Genomic DNA, 15,590 nt, shown 5'->3' on the forward strand with positions numbered 1-15,590 from the left:
TCTTATCCCCCTTTCATAAATAATACACTCAAAACTCATACCGCATCCAATCGAGCCCTTAATAGGTAACAGCTTAACAAAGGTTGGTTTGATAAGCTGTGGTTGGTTGTACCTTAGTATTTGTATGGCACCTTGGAAATTACTATTTTACATGCGTATATATAGCAAGTTGGATCGGGTTCAAAGCGGGTTAGAGTAATTTTACCCATACCTAAATTGATCCTCTTATAATTTAAAAAATTGGTCTAGGGTCCATTATAGCATGTTTATAGCCCATCAAGTCCACTTCTAAAGTTCAAAACCCTTCTAGTCCACTAATTAAGTTTGGTAAGGTCTTTAGTCCACTTCTTTTAAAAAAGAAATTAAACCAAGACAAAAATGCCCTCCTATATAAGCTGTCATATAGAGAAACCCTAGACCAAAAATAAATCTGGAGCACAGCCTCCTCTCTCTCTCTCTCTCTCTCTCTTCCCCCCCCCCCCCCCCCCTCTCAACGTTGTAACCACCGCCTTCCCCCTTCCTCCGCTGAGTTCCAACCTCCCACGGCCGACATCCTCATCAAACCGTTGCTCGACTTCCTCGACCAGACCAACTCTTCATTCCTCATCAATCTCCGCCCCTACGACGTGTATAGGGCCAAGCACGAGATCCCCATCGGGTTCGCCCTATTCCGAGAGACCCCGTTCAACTTCCGTGACGACGCAGTGACGAGAGTCCGGTACCGGAACTTGTTCGATGCGACGGTGGATGTAGTGGAGGTCTGTGAAATGGTACAAAAAAGGCATCAACCTATCTTCAATCCGGGTTTTCTTCGTTGGATTTCTCGGGATTCACCAAAATGTCCTCTGCATTTTGTGGATTTGAGGTTTCATAACTCCGAGTACTGAAGCTTCTGATAAATCTGTAAGTAATACATTAAGAGTTTCAGACTTTTTACGCCCCTCTTTTTTCATAAGTGTTTTTCACCTTTTTTTTTACATGAAACTTTTCCAATTGAATCTCTTCCAGTAGTGTTTGGTTTCTGAGAAACAGAAAGAAATTGAGATTTTTTTTGTGAGCTCATGGCGTATTTGTCAGTTAATTGTCAACCAAATAGAGGCTGTGATATTGCTTTCTTCATAATTTACTTGTCGTAAATTCATATCGACAGTAATCTTCTACGTTTTGCAATTAATTGTTTGACTGACGAATAAATGCATCATCATTCAGATCTATTTGAGAGTCCCACTGGATTGTTTACCCCGTTTGTGATTTCACTCATTTCGTTGCTTTGAATTCGCAAGTTTCGAAACCGATCCAGAGATTTCCTTCGATTTAGAGTTCTTTGGCATTTCAATATGTTTGGAGATTGGAATTAGAATTTGGGTGTCTATATGTTCTAGAGACCGGGCACAATGATTGAGAGGGGATGGAGAGAGATTAGGGGTAGGTGCGGCGACGGCTACCAGTGATGGATGCCCGGTGATGGCTGCCAGTGCAGGGGTGAAGAGAGGAGGCTAGGGTTTCATGGTTATATGTCTTAGATCTATCTTTATTTTTGATAACGTACAGTGAACAGATTGAGACATATAAGATTATATGTGTACTTTTGTTAATGTATTAGCTAACATAAGGCAAGAATGAAGATTGTGACATATAAGTTTATATGTGCACTTTTTCAACATGTTGAGAATATATTTGGCATGATACAAAGTTCAGATATACAAATATAATATTATATGTGCTTGTGTTGGCAAAATATAGGTTCCAAATATCAATAGATAACCTTATATGTCTCAAATCTATCTTCATTTTTTATAACGTACAAAGGAAAGACCGGGACATATAAGATTATATGTGCACTTTTGTTGATGTAGTACCAAACATAAGACAAGAACGCAAATTATGACAGATAAGAAGGAAATGACTCAAAACAGGTTTTAAAAAAAAAAGAAAAGAGAAATGTTTGTCACATATATAACGTTATATGTTAAGAGGTGGCAGGTTCAAAAAGGGAATGGCTCAAAACAGAAATAATAAAAAATAGAAATTTTTGTTACATATAACGTTATATGTTGGCGTGGTGGTGGCGGAGGTGGTGGTGGTAAGTGTGGTGGTGGTTACGTGGTTGCAACAAGATTGAAAAAAATAGAAAAAAATATTTTTTGTATTAACCAAACAAGGCCTTTGTTTCTTTTACATAGGGTAATTTTGTCATTGGAATTATTAGTGGACTAGAGGGGTTAAGAATTTTAGAAGTGGACTAGTCGGGTTAGAAACCCCTTATAATTTACTAACCCGGCCTACATAACCCGTTCATGTTCTCAATCCATATTTTGGCTCGGATTTGTGTGGGTTGAATCAGTTTGGCTAATTGGCGGATTTATGAAATTTTTGCACACCTACACCTACAACGGTACAACCGTCCATGCCAAACGGTCCATTTGTAATCGATGAACCTGCCTTCACTGAATCACTTATAACGAACGGGTTGAGTTCCAAAACGCTAACTCAGTTTTTTTTCTTTTCCCATTTGGACTTTGGACGTAAAATATTTTTCAGTAAAATATTTTACCTATTTTTTGGTATTTGGTTATGTAAAAAATGAGAAAAATATTTTATTAATTGGATGAAAATAACTTATTCTTAAATCTTTTGTAAGTTATTTTCCGAAATGAACCCGCTGTCTTCTGTTGCAATTCTCACTGCTCAGTTTCCTTGATCATCATTAGTTCTGACCCACGTTCAATTCTAATATTCTCAAATTTCTCCACCGTTAGCCCCCTCTCTCTTTCTACACTCTGTCGATTTGTGAAAATATTTTTCAAGTGCCAACCAAACATCATAAAATAAAAGTTTAAAATTTGTTTTCTGAAAAAATATTTTGCATGGATTGTAAAATATTTTACATCAAAACAAACGGTGCCCAAGCCCTAACTCAGCTTAAACCTTACTCACATAGCTTGTTTTAACTCAATACGTCAACATAACTTATTTGATTATTATTATTTTTTTATTTTTTTAATTGGTAATTTTTTGTCAAATTTTTGTGACTTATTGATTTATCTTGTCAACAGGAATCGAAAAAGTAAAAAAAATTGATCGAAACTTATAATTTTTTAAAAAAGACAAAAATATGTCAAAAGGCTGTCTTTTTGACTTATTTTTGTCTTTATTAAAAAAATTATGAATTTCAATCATACATTTTTTTTACTTTTTCAATTTCTCTCATTGAGACAAATTAATAAGTCACCAAAGTTTGAAAAAAAAATGCAATTTTTCTTGATTTAAGACAAAAAGAAGTCGCTTACCTTCTATAGCCAAAACAAGCTGGACCATAATTCATTTGCTCATAGACACGGTCTTCGTTTTGTCCTCACGGCTCACGCTCTCGGCCTTCACACTCACGTAGGCTCCATTTGTTTGAATGTAAAAATATTTTACTATTTTTCATGTAAAATATTTATTTAGAAAATAAACTTTAAATTTTTATTTTTCAGTGTTTGATTGACACTTGAAAATATTTTCAGAAATCAACAAAATAGTATAAAAACAGAGGGAGATTTGAACGGTGGAGAGATATAAGAATATTGGAATTGAATGTGGGTCATGACTGACGATCGAGAAAACTGAGTAGTGAGAATTACAGTAGAAGGCATCGGATTCATTTCGAAAAATAACTTACGGAAGATTTAAAGGTAAGTCATTTTCATCCAATTGATGAAAAATGTTTTATATGTAAAATGTTTTCCTAATTTTTTACACAATCAAATACCGGAAAATAGGTAAAACATTTTACTCCCAAACAAACGAAGCCGTAGTGTGGATTTTTTTTTAAGAAAAGCTTTCACGCACGCGTTTTTGCTCTCACACTCGCTTGTGTAATATGTGACTAAGGCCCTAATTCAGAATGCAAAAAAAAGTTCTTATTTTTTTAAAAGGTAATTTCAAACTCAAAAATTACGAGTTTATTGAAATTTAAAAATATGCAATATGAATTTTGTTTAAATCTTTAATACTATAAAAAAAAATTAAAAAATTATTTTTTATTTTTTTCCTGGAGAAGGGGCTAAATTAAACCGTTGTTCCCTCGTGTTCCCCACACCCCCCGCCCCGGGTCTCTCTCTCGTCTCAACTGAGGTCCTAACCCTAGCAGGGAGATGAAAACGGGAAGCCGAAGAAGAGGCGGAGGCGGTGGGTCAACGCCTCCGACGGTCTTCGAACGAGTCCTCCGCCGCCACATCGAGTCCTTCAAGACCAACAGCAACCACGCCACCACCCTCGATGACGTGGTCGCTCACCTCCGCTCCTCCTTCCCCGAGTACTCCCGCCACAAGCTCCAACCATTCACGAGAGCCGTCCAACAAACCCTACAACACATCACCTCCAACAACAACCACCTCACATCGACCACTCACGGCCGCCGTGCCTCTACGTCAGGTCTCGTCACCGACGATGAGCAAGACAATCACGATCGATCTGCCAGGAAGAGGACGAAGAGAGTCGACGCGAAGGAGGAGCGGCTGCGGCGCTTGGAGGAGCAACACGTGCGGAGGAAACGACGTGGCGATGCCGTTTCGTCTGCGTCGGGTTCGGACTCGACGACGGAGGAGACGGACGGCAACGTTTCCACGTCGGAGGACGCGGTTTATGGGGAGGAGATAGAGCCGCCGGAGTTCGATTTGATGAAGTCGATGCTGCGCGCTAGTTATAGCGGCTCGAAATCGAAGAAGAAGGCGGGGGAGGATAAGGTGGAGAATAATGCATGTACTTTTTCGAATAGTCCGAGATGTGCGCAAGCTGACCCGGAACACCCTGCATTACCAAGAAAAAAAAGAAAGGGGGAGAATAATGTGGAATTGGAGGAGGTATTTGGTAACAAGGCAGCTCGAAAAGTCGATTTCCTCGGAGGAGACGGTGGTGGTTTGGGAAAAACAGTTGGAAAAGGTTTTAGTGGTGGTGGTGGTGAGGTGGGGGAGGTGAAGGGGAAAGATGGGCCTAGGTTTAAGGACTTGGGAGGGATGCGGGGAATTGTGGAGGAATTGAAGATGGAGGTGATTGTTCCGCTCTACCATCCGGAGTTGCCAAGGTGGCTCGGGGTGAGGCCGATGGCGGGGATTCTGTTGCACGGGCCGCCGGGGTGTGGGAAGACTAGGCTGGCTCATGCCGTTGCTAATGAGACCGGGGTTCCATTCTATAAGATCTCAGCTACTGAATTGGTCTCTGGTGTTTCGGGTATTAATTAGTGATTGCTTTGTTTACGTTTATGTTTTGATTTTTGAAGTATCCATGTTGTGAATTTAGTAGTGTTTCAATGTAATTATGCAAACAAGTTAGGGTAAGAAGAAAATGCAATTCAAAATTAGGTTTATTTTGAAGTATTTATACTTATTTATATTTGATTAGTACGTATTTGAGCTATACGGACTTGAACTGCAGATGTACTGTTTAATTGGTTGGTAGTGAAAGTATGAAATTCACTCAGATAAACCAATTACTAAATGATTTCCTACTTCAGGTGGATCGGAAGAGAACATTCGGGATCTTTTTGCGAAAGCATATAGGACAGCGCCGTCTATTGTGTTTATTGATGAGATTGACGCAATTGCTTCAAAAAGAGAGAATCTACAGAGGGAGATGGAGAGAAGGATTGTGACACAGTTGATGACTTGCATGGACGAATCGCACAGGTTTGTACAACCTGCTGATGTAGATCCAAATGCAGAAAGCGCCAATATCAGGCCTGGATATGTTCTCGTAATTGGAGCTACAAATAGGCCTGATGCTGTTGATCCTGCATTAAGGAGGCCTGGACGATTTGATAGAGAGATTGTTTTAGGTGTTCCGGATGAAAATGCGAGGGTTGAGATTCTTTCAGTTCTTACACGTGATCTTAGAGTTGAGGGTGCTTTCGATCTTGTCAAGCTAGCCAGGTCCACTCCTGGGTTTGTTGGAGCAGACTTGACGGCCCTAGCTAACAAGGCTGGTAACCTTGCCATGAAGAGAATTATTGACAGAAGAAAATCTGACCTATCCGTAGAACCTACAGATGGGGAGCATACTGAAGATTGGTGGAAGCTTCCGTGGTTGCCTGAAGAAATTGAAAAGCTTAACATTACTATGGCTGATTTTGAGGTACTTGGGGAGAGAAACCATGTTTGCCATTGAAATATAAAACGGTTGTACTTGACACTGTAGTTATTATTAGAAGCTAAGAAAATAAATAAATAATAGGAGCTAAGAAGCATGGATAATTGGAAGAAGTTGGTAATGTCCTCAGACACCGACTCTCCATGGACACTCTCAGACGCTTGTCTGCCTAATTTTTGTGTGCATAATTGGGAAATATAAATCTTAAATCGGAGACCTGTTGGATTTAGCTGTTTAAATAAATGTTTAGCTGCTTAAATAAATGTTTTTTCCTGATTGATTTTCTCAAACAGTGGTGGTTGTACACTTATAACCTTGTACCTGTTTTCTGTAGGAAGCAGCTAAATTGGTTCAACCCTCTTTAAGAAGGGAAGGATTCTCCAGTATTCCTAACGTGAAATGGGAAGATGTCGGGGGCCTCCATTTGTTAAGGCAGGAGTTTGATCGTTATATAGTTAGGCGTATTAAGTACCCTGAGGATTATGAGGTAATTTTTACATCTTAATCTCGTAATTGTTCTTGAAGTCAAGGCAGTACAAAAGGATATTGAAAGAATTAGGTAGAGAGTCTTCTCTGCATAGATGGTCTTTAGAAAATCTTGTGTGCTGTAGAATGTTTCCAGTTAAATGGATGTCCAAAATGCCCAATTTACGTCCGACGTTCGGTCTCCTGAATGTGTCATATTGGAGTGCTGCCTTTCAGCCTTCAGGTCGGCCCAAATCTGGAAATGTGTCAATTTTCCAAATGGAATGGCAGTATTTGTACCATCCATTTTGTAAAGCAAAGTTCAATGTCCATGGTACAGAAGTAATGTGCATTATGTAAATTTGAGTTTAGTTCTTTGGTTAAAAAACAACTAGTCCTGGTGGAGAACCCTAGGACTATCATTGCTACGTGTTGGAGATCCCTTGTGGTATTTAACAACTTGCTCATAGATGTGCATTACTGTATTTAACAACTTGGAGATCCCTAGGGCAAGGGATCATGTTCATCCTGTGCTTGTGAACTGTAATTATTGATAAATTTCAAGGTCTCTTGTATGGATTGGTTTGGTACTTGGCTTTTTTGATAACAAGGGGTCAATTGTGTAGGAAATTGAGATTTTTGATAGAAGGTTTTAGGGATAATATGAGTTTTGGTTACTGAAATTTCCTTATTTTATCACTGTACGCATTGCTTTCTTTTGGAAGAGGCTTTTACTCCCCGTAAACTTATTGGCGCCGCAGGAAATCCTTCACTATACAAGTTCTTGGGTTCACCCAAGAACTTGTAGGAGACAAATTGTAGTCAGGGTACCCATATGGATATCTACATCATGGCCATGCGTACCGTACCACGTCAGTCATTATGTGTCCCATTAGTGTCAACACAATCACTGTGTGCTAAATCTGTTGTTGGATGCATTTTTGGATGACCCCTATCCTCAGTTATTAAAGTATCTTTATTGAGCTCCCATGGCTCTCCCAAATTTTGTAGTGCCTTTCGGATCCCAAAGTCAGGAGGCAGGCCTTGCACTAACCATAGGACCTTGCACTAACCATAGGACCTTGGGGGCTGGAGAAGAAGAGTTTGCCCGATGATGTGCCCCATGATACAACTGCCTTAAGAGACCATGTCCCATAGCTGGACCCTTGGGATTTGGGACAACCCCTAAGAGCATCTCCAACCCTTGATCCAAATTTTGACACCAGCCCATGTTCCCATACTGCTGTTCCAGTGTACTTGTCTGTGCCCGGATGAATGAAAAATCATATCTTCGGTAGGAGCAAGCATCCAGATATTGCTTTAATTTGCTTATCTATGCATAATACATACTAAAGAGGTGTAGTCCACTCGGCACTGCCTCTAAACACACAAAAATCCACATCACCTACTCACTTCTCTCATCTTACACTCTTTTGTTATTTTACCCTTCGGCTATTCCAGGTCACTCATTTATAGCCCACCACTTTTCTCATCTCACTCCTTTTTTCCCTTGACCCTTGTACTTCCAAGCCACTCTTTTAATGACCAATAGTTCCTTGATAATTTGAGATTTTAAACATTTTTTAACTAAAGGCGCGATAATTAATCACTCTTAAACATGTTCTTTTTCTACAAATGATTATGTTTACTTCTTACAGTCTAATATTTGCGTGTGGTGTAAACCTATGTTGAGAAGTATTAGCAGGGTTAGACAACATATTTTTCTCGTGCTTCGTGCATAGAACAACTACCGTGCTTATATATCTTATGCAGGTAAAGTTATGAATTTTCATTGGTAATTCCATGAGCATTGTAGGATTTGAATGCTTAGTCTTTACGTTGTGCTCTGTCTGACATGGTAATTTGTTATATTTTTGGATTTTTCTTGGGTTTTTTTTGTTGCTTCAACCTGAATTTGTTTCTTGCTGTCCTGCCAAGCCCTCCTAGCTCTCCGGAAAGTTAGAGGCCATAGTTTTCAAACTTCATAACATGCCCTGTTCATAGTTTTTGAAGTACTCGAATCGTCGGGATTATTCTTTACTCTTTAATTTGTGTTGCCTTAACCTCACATTCTTTTCTTGCTTTCCGACCATGCTGTTACATCACCAACTGACATGCTTCTGACACAACTGTAATCGATATTGATATACTAGAGTTTGGAATTACTTCCACTTCCCACCTAAATACAGGAACTACTTGTTTAGGTAACAAGACTTTTGATTATGTGCATGTGTGAGCACTGCATGCAAAGCTCTTTTGATCCTATGTACGAAATTAGTCCCACCACTATGGTTACTTACTTCTAAGAGTCTTTACATGCTGCTTCTGCCTATCAGCATGATATGACGAAATAATTGCTCTTTGTTTTCTCATTGCAAGATTTGTATTCTGATAGTTAGGCGTTTTTTATTAGGGGTTTGGGGTAGATCTGGAGACAGGGTTTTTGCTCTATGGACCTCCGGGCTGTGGTAAAACATTAATTGCTAAGGCTGTCGCCAATGAGGCAGGAGCTAATTTCATACATATCAAGGTTTGTTATTTCGTTTCCTCTGTCCAATCATGTGTTTGAACATTATTATTTAGAGTGGGAATTTTGATTACGATTACACATATAGGGCCCTGAACTTCTGAGCAAATATGTTGGTGAAAGTGAGTTGGCAGTTAGGACAATATTTAGCCGAGCAAGGACTTGTTCTCCATGCATACTTTTCTTTGATGAGGTATGTGGTTCATTATTCTTGTTTCTATCCTTGAAAAATTATTGGATGTTAATAGCAAAACCAATGGGCAAGGACCAAATGGACCTCCTCCTCCACCTGACTGGAAAATGGGGAAGAAGTAGCGTGAGCCTTTATATCAACAGATGTGGAGAGAATAATTCAACAAGCAAAAGCACTTCATTTGTGCTGTGTTTGGTTTGGTTTTTGAATTTTTTTTTGAAAAATAGTTGGGGTAATAAGTGGAGAGAGATAGAGAGAGAAATGTTGGAAATAGGGGGAATTTTTTGAAAAGTAAAGAGAACAAGGCATTAGTTTATGTATTTATTTGTTGTTATTGAGTGCTCTCACAAGTGTGTCAATGAAATTTTTATTTTTTTGTAGCTTTTAACTAATTATTGTTATTTCGCTTCAAAGTGTGGTTTTTTACGAATGCCACTTTTGTAGGGCTCCTTGATTGACCTTGAATTATGATTAGGTTTAGAGCATATCCAACTCATTCCTTACCGATTGTCAAAGGCAAACATTTAACACATGATAAGTCATCTGCAGAACGATCACACAAGTTCCTTTTTGAGAGGATAAAGAGTAATGTTTTTTTATTAGAAAATGGTATTGGATGACTATTACTGTACTATCACTCCAACCTTATCGCTCTTCCTTCCAAATTCTTATTCATTTACTTCTATCTAACTAGCCTCGTACCCGTTCAATGCATGGGACAAATTTTTTACGTTGATATTGTTTTTCGTTTCTGTGTATCGAACGCACACTGCTAGTTAATAGAAAGATAGTTTATGAAAAAATCTTGGAGATAGTAGGGAATGGATGAGGGAGATGGTAGAGAAACACAGAAGGGAACATTTGGGAAAAAAAAGGAATGTTGGTTTGAAAATGAGGTCAATGTTGGTGTGGGAAGTTATTTGAACAATTATTGAAATTGAAACTTTCAAAGGTCAAGGGTAGTTTTTGCATGCAAAATATTTGATTGGCTAGAAATTGGGGAAAAATGAAGAGAAAAAAGGGGAAGTGGGTTGGGGAGAGGGAGCACTTTAAGAGGGAGTGCCACATAAGAGGGAGAAAGCCTGCTTTTAAGGAGATTTGAGTATTGGGGTTTGGAGGCTTCTGAAGGCTAAACATATTTGCTTATAGTATGTACTAGCTTTTGTGCCCGTTTGATGCATGGGATAAAAAAAACTACATTGGTTTTTTGGCCCCGTGCATCAAACGGCCACAACTCTAGTTGATAAGAAGATAGTTTAACATTTTCTTCGGTTTTGCGTTCAATGCACGCTAGCATTGGTTTTATTATATGCACTGAAAGACATATATGTGTGAAAAATAAATTTGGAGTACCACGTGACAATGTTCCATGGGCATAGGATAATGTTTCCTACATATCCAACCCCCACATCCCTCTCTCTCTCTCTCTCTCTCTCTCTCTCTCTCTCTCTCTTCCCCCCTCCCCCTCCCTCTCTCTTTTATAAAAATAAAATAAAAAATCTAGAAAATTAGGAAAGAGGGGATTTAAAGGCAAAACACTTTTGCTTAGTATATAGATTGATGCTCAAACACTTCACAGCTTCCCTCCAAAGTCTCTTCTAACTTTTTCTTAATAAATATTCAATTTGGTCTTCTTTAAAAGGAACTGTGGTTACCTTGCCAAAACTGCAAATCTAACAGAAAAATAGAATTCCAAATTAGTTGTTTTGCCGTTTTGATGAGTAAAACTTTCGTACTCTAAACATAGAGGATGATCCGCTACTTTTCCTTCATCCTGTATCTTTAGAGGACCAAAACCCATCCTCAAGTGGAGGAGAGTTTCAGAGGATGGGATAGTGGAGAACAGTACTCTAAAATAGGGAAATGGATGTTGGTTGGAGATGCTCTTATTGGGTTTTCCTGAATGCTGATAGATATAAGCATGCCTAAAGAATTTGATAGGTGTTCAGAAGTATCATTCCATATGTGGAAGCATTGCAGGAGATAGTATGGAAAACACTCCTTATTTATATTTACATTTGTCTCAAGGCTTACTGTTGCTTAACTTCGGGTTTGGATCTGTGGCTTCTATTTTTACAGGTAGATGCTTTAACCACGAAGCGTGGAAAGGAGGGGGGCTGGGTTGTTGAGCGGCTTTTGAACCAGGTCTAATAATCTACAAGTTCATGACTCTTAATTCACTGTGCACATGTTCTTGTCCTATGTCACCTGGTTGCTATTTGGTTTCATATTTTTGCATTCTACATAATCATTTGGTGTTGCTTGAAAAAAAAGTATAGTCAATTTGCTTTTGGTTCAGTTCTTTTTAAGGAGATTTGTAAACTGAATGAACACGAGAGTCAGTCGTATATTTGCATGTACATGCGAGTATGTTAATCCGGTTCATATGTAACTCTCCTAACTTTTATTTGCAGGGTCCTATTCTATTTAATTCCTTTTAGAAATAGGTAATTCATTTGTAACAAGTCCCAAAAAAACGAAAAAAGGAGATTAAAGTGATAGTTAAGTAAAAGAAAATTAGGTCTTTTTTGGCCTTTCGATTTTAAAGTGCAGAAGTTCAGGCTGTAAGGGTGTCTCAGGTTTCTTAATGGGAAGTCAATGCAAAGTACCTTATGACTTATTAGAAAGTTATATATTTTGAGAACTGGTTTCCTGCTGGGATTTTTGGTTGAAAGCAATGCTGGGGCAGTAAGAAAGGAAGAGAAGAAAGAAAGGAAAAAATGAAAGGGAATACTCCAGCTTGCTTGTAGACATGAAAACTTTCACACTTTTTAGTGTAATAATGGGGAGGAAAAACTCTTTGGAAAGGGAACCAGCCCGAACCAAGCTTTATACCGATTGGTTACTTCTTTGGTCAGTGGATCAGAAATTGAGGATTGAACCTGCTGTAATATAGTTCAAGGTCAAGGGCAGGTCTAATGAAATGGACGATAAACCCTAATGCTTACTATTTAAGACTTACTGATATGCAATTGATGATGAATTCATCTCTCATTATTGCAGCTGTTGATTGAGCTAGATGGTGCAGATCAGAGACAGGGTGTTTATGTCATTGGCGCTACAAATAGGTGAATCATTGTTTCCTTGTTTCTTAAAGCTTGCGTCAATTGCTATTTTTGTTGTTTTCAATCTGCCATCATGCATGTGTGCATAATCTTGGTAAAATATGTTGCAGACCTGAGGTGATGGACCGTGCTGTCTTACGACCAGGAAGGTTTGGGAAACTCCTATTTGTCCCTCTTCCAAGTCCAGATGAGCGTGGCCTGATCTTAAAAGCTCTTGCTCGGAAGAAGCCTATAGATTCCAGTGTGGATTTAATTGCCATTGGAAGGGATGAAGCTTGTGAAAACCTTAGTGGAGCTGATCTTTCTGCACTGGTTAGATACTTACATCCATTTCGATAATTTGTTTTCGGATTTTGAACCCCTCTCTCTCTCTCTGGCTGTGTGTGTGTGTGTGTGTGAGTTGGCAGTTGCTTGGCTTGTGGTTGGGGCTTTCCATAATTGTTTTATATGTTTTTGTCAACGCTAGATGAACGAAGCGGCCATGGCTGCACTTGAGGAGAAACTGACAGCCCAAAGCAATTCAGATGCCACAACGTCATTGACTATCGGAAAGATACATTTTGAGCAGGCCCTGAAGAAAGTCTCTCCATCTGTCTCAGAGAAGGTATTACTCGGTTATTTTAGTATTCTCATACTCAGTGGTGGAGACCCTTTTTTATTCTAGTAGGGGCACCATTAAGTTAAAGGATTATGCTTTTTATTTGCAAATAAACAGACTACCTGAAAGAAAAGAAAATTACATATTTCTTAACGTACATATACACAGCCTTTGGATTTTCTCTTGGTATAACTTTCACTAAATTTTAATACCAGATGATTCAACTTCTACGTCAATTCATTGTTGTGCCCAAGACAGCCAGATCACACATGCCCACCCAAACACAAAGAAACAACGGTATTTACGTTATTCGGCAATTGCCTACTCCACGGACAGAAGGTTCGTATTATGGAGGATTTTACGGCCACTCAACTACCACAACTCCAGTGTATATCCCCTCACCAAATCACTATTTTTTTTTTGAATAGCAAAGAAGGATAAATTTATTAATCAGAGAAAAATTACAATGATTAAAATGATAGAAAGTACAAAGCATCATAACGAACGAAATGCATCTCAATTGACATCCAACCCACCCAGAAATCACATGCTGCTAACAACCCTAAGAGCAGACAACATTAAACGAATCAAAACAACAGCAAATACTAGAGAGTGACACAACCCTAAAGCATTTCAACATCAGTCCTGACCACCACCCAACCTCTGGTCCCAAAGCCACCGAGCAACCCAACAGAGAAACTTTGCACCAACAAAATCTACAAGAGAAATCTCTGGAAGATTGGGGTCAAATCGCAAATCCAATCAGTGTTTCTTTTGCTACAAATTGAAAGCTACACAATAATAGGTTCATAGTTGGTATGAGGTGGTGCTTTTCTTTATGCATGAGCCAAGTTGCAGCCAAGAAAGCGGCTAATCCCAAATCTGGTTCTAGGCAATCTTTGTCGGATCTTTAGTCTTGGCACACCAAACAGGTGCTGAAATCCAACATTTAGATTTATATTACTGTATACATATCCGAGTCACAAAATCTTTTCAAAATATGCATTATTGGACCCTTCAGTCTAACAATCATGGCCTGAATTTGTTTGACAAACATTTCCCAAGTATGAATCCAGAAAAAACAAAGATTAGCAAAAGTTATGGCAATTCATCCTCTTAGACAATAGCATAAGCATATTGTGCATACGAAGAAGTAAAGTAAGAAACATTACACATAAAAACAACGGCTTAAAGCTGGGCGTCACATGTATGTTAGGCTGCGTTCTTGTAAACTATATGTCTGAAACTTATTTCCGTATTTTTTACTTTCCGTAACTTTTTGTCGTAATTTTTGGGATTAATCGTTCGTCTCGACGAGACGAATCGGAAAAGTATAAAAATATGGACGGACCTTGAAAAAATTCAAATAAAACGGCACTTAAGACAAATAAGAGAGCTGTTTGATATTTTTTTCGTCTTTAGTAAATTATAGTATTATTTTTTTGCTTTCGATCATAATTTTGTACTTTTTAGACTCCTATCGTTGAGACGGATGATTAATCCAAAAAATATCAATCGCATGTAATAAAAATTCAGAAAAAATGAGCAAAACACACAAAACGAAGAAGAAAATTATGTTTTCAAGAATGGGACCTTAGTCTTAAGCTGAAACTCAGCTTTTTCCACCTATCTAATTCATGAACTTGTTTGGGGTGCAGCAAAAGCATTACTACCAACTCTTGACAGAAAGCTTCAGAGCAGCGTGAGATTAGACTTGGGATCAAAGTTTTTGCAAAAGCTTTGGAGATACAACCATGGGGTTTCAAGTTGCCAAGAGCAATTAAACTATGGAAGCATGAGTGGCCATTTTATCCCGTGTTTGTGTGCTTTGCTGTCTTCTTGCTCCATGTAAGTGTTCTTTAGTACCTCGTAATATAGCTCCAGTTCGTTTAGGTAGAAAATTTTGTAGTTGATGAAGAACTAGGCGTATACCACCACAGCTCAAAACGTTTCTTTGGGGAAGTCCCAATTCAAAGAAATAGCTGGAATGAACCATGAGTTAATGAGAGAGTTTACTATGATTTAGCTTGTATTGGTACCTAAAATTTCAAATTTTCTATTTGGGTCGAGTTTTGTCAATGGATTGGAGAATATCTAGGGTTGTACATGTCAAATTCAAGTGGAATATACGTTTTATATTTATGGATATAATTGAACCAAGCTGTTCGTACTTCTTTCCCCATCGTTTGTGTTGAACATGCAGTCTAGCTAATTACGGCCACCCAGGGCTAAAAAAAGAGGGGAAAAAAAAAACCCTGCAGGGGTTTAGAAAAAAGGATTCATAGACTAAAAACAATACTGTTGAAGAAAAACTTGAGTTCAAGTTGCCAAATATAAAAATTCACGATTGACTTGATTTCCCTAGGAATTAATTTATTTTCTGCTGGTGCTTGATTCCCGAAATCACATTTCTATGAATTATGTTTTGCTTGATTCTGAACATTGGGTACAAATAGCCAATGTTGAATTATCTTTCTAGGTTCAATTACTTTTTTTTTTTTACATTTGTTAATCCTTATCTACTCTATCCTAAAAAACTTGGGGGAGGGGAGATGAGTGCTCACGGCAATCGAATGCATGAGAGTATAAAGGAGGCACTAACTGCACTTTATT

The 15,590-nt window shown here is 38.5% G+C and overlaps 1 protein-coding gene across 2 annotated transcripts; it reads left to right on the forward strand.

The window, feature by feature from the left end:
* The first annotated feature begins 4,077 nt into the window (after positions 1–4,077).
* Positions 4,078–15,137, forward strand: LOC131334669 (cell division control protein 48 homolog C-like). 2 transcript variants are annotated; one of them, XM_058369798.1, is made up of 10 exons: positions 4,078–5,214; positions 5,498–6,114; positions 6,464–6,616; positions 9,008–9,124; positions 9,210–9,314; positions 11,394–11,459; positions 12,318–12,382; positions 12,490–12,691; positions 12,846–12,983; positions 14,636–15,137. In XM_058369798.1, exons 1-10 carry the CDS (start codon positions 4,140–4,142, stop codon positions 14,681–14,683), a joined length of 2,586 nt encoding a protein of 861 aa, XP_058225781.1. In that variant the 5' UTR covers positions 4,078–4,139; the 3' UTR covers positions 14,684–15,137. The 2 variants fall into 2 exon arrangements, with proteins under 2 accessions (XP_058225781.1, XP_058225780.1); XM_058369797.1 differs by lacking the exon at positions 14,636–15,137 and adding an exon at positions 13,193–13,420.
* The last annotated feature ends 453 nt before the right edge of the window (positions 15,138–15,590 follow it).

This window comes from Rhododendron vialii, chromosome 7a, assembly GCF_030253575.1.
Source record: "Rhododendron vialii isolate Sample 1 chromosome 7a, ASM3025357v1".
Lineage (NCBI taxonomy): Eukaryota > Viridiplantae > Streptophyta > Magnoliopsida > Ericales > Ericaceae > Rhododendron > Rhododendron vialii.

Coding starts and splice junctions, on each gene's coding strand:
- LOC131334669 (XM_058369797.1), top strand. CDS start 4,140: ATGAAAACGGGAAGCCGAAGAAGAGGCGGAGGCGGTGGGTCAACGCCT. Junction 9,125..9,209: donor CTAATTTCATACATATCAAG/GTTTGTTATTTC, acceptor TTACACATATAG/GGCCCTGAACTTCTGAGCAA. Junction 12,984..13,192: donor CTCCATCTGTCTCAGAGAAG/GTATTACTCGGT, acceptor TTTTAATACCAG/ATGATTCAACTTCTACGTCA.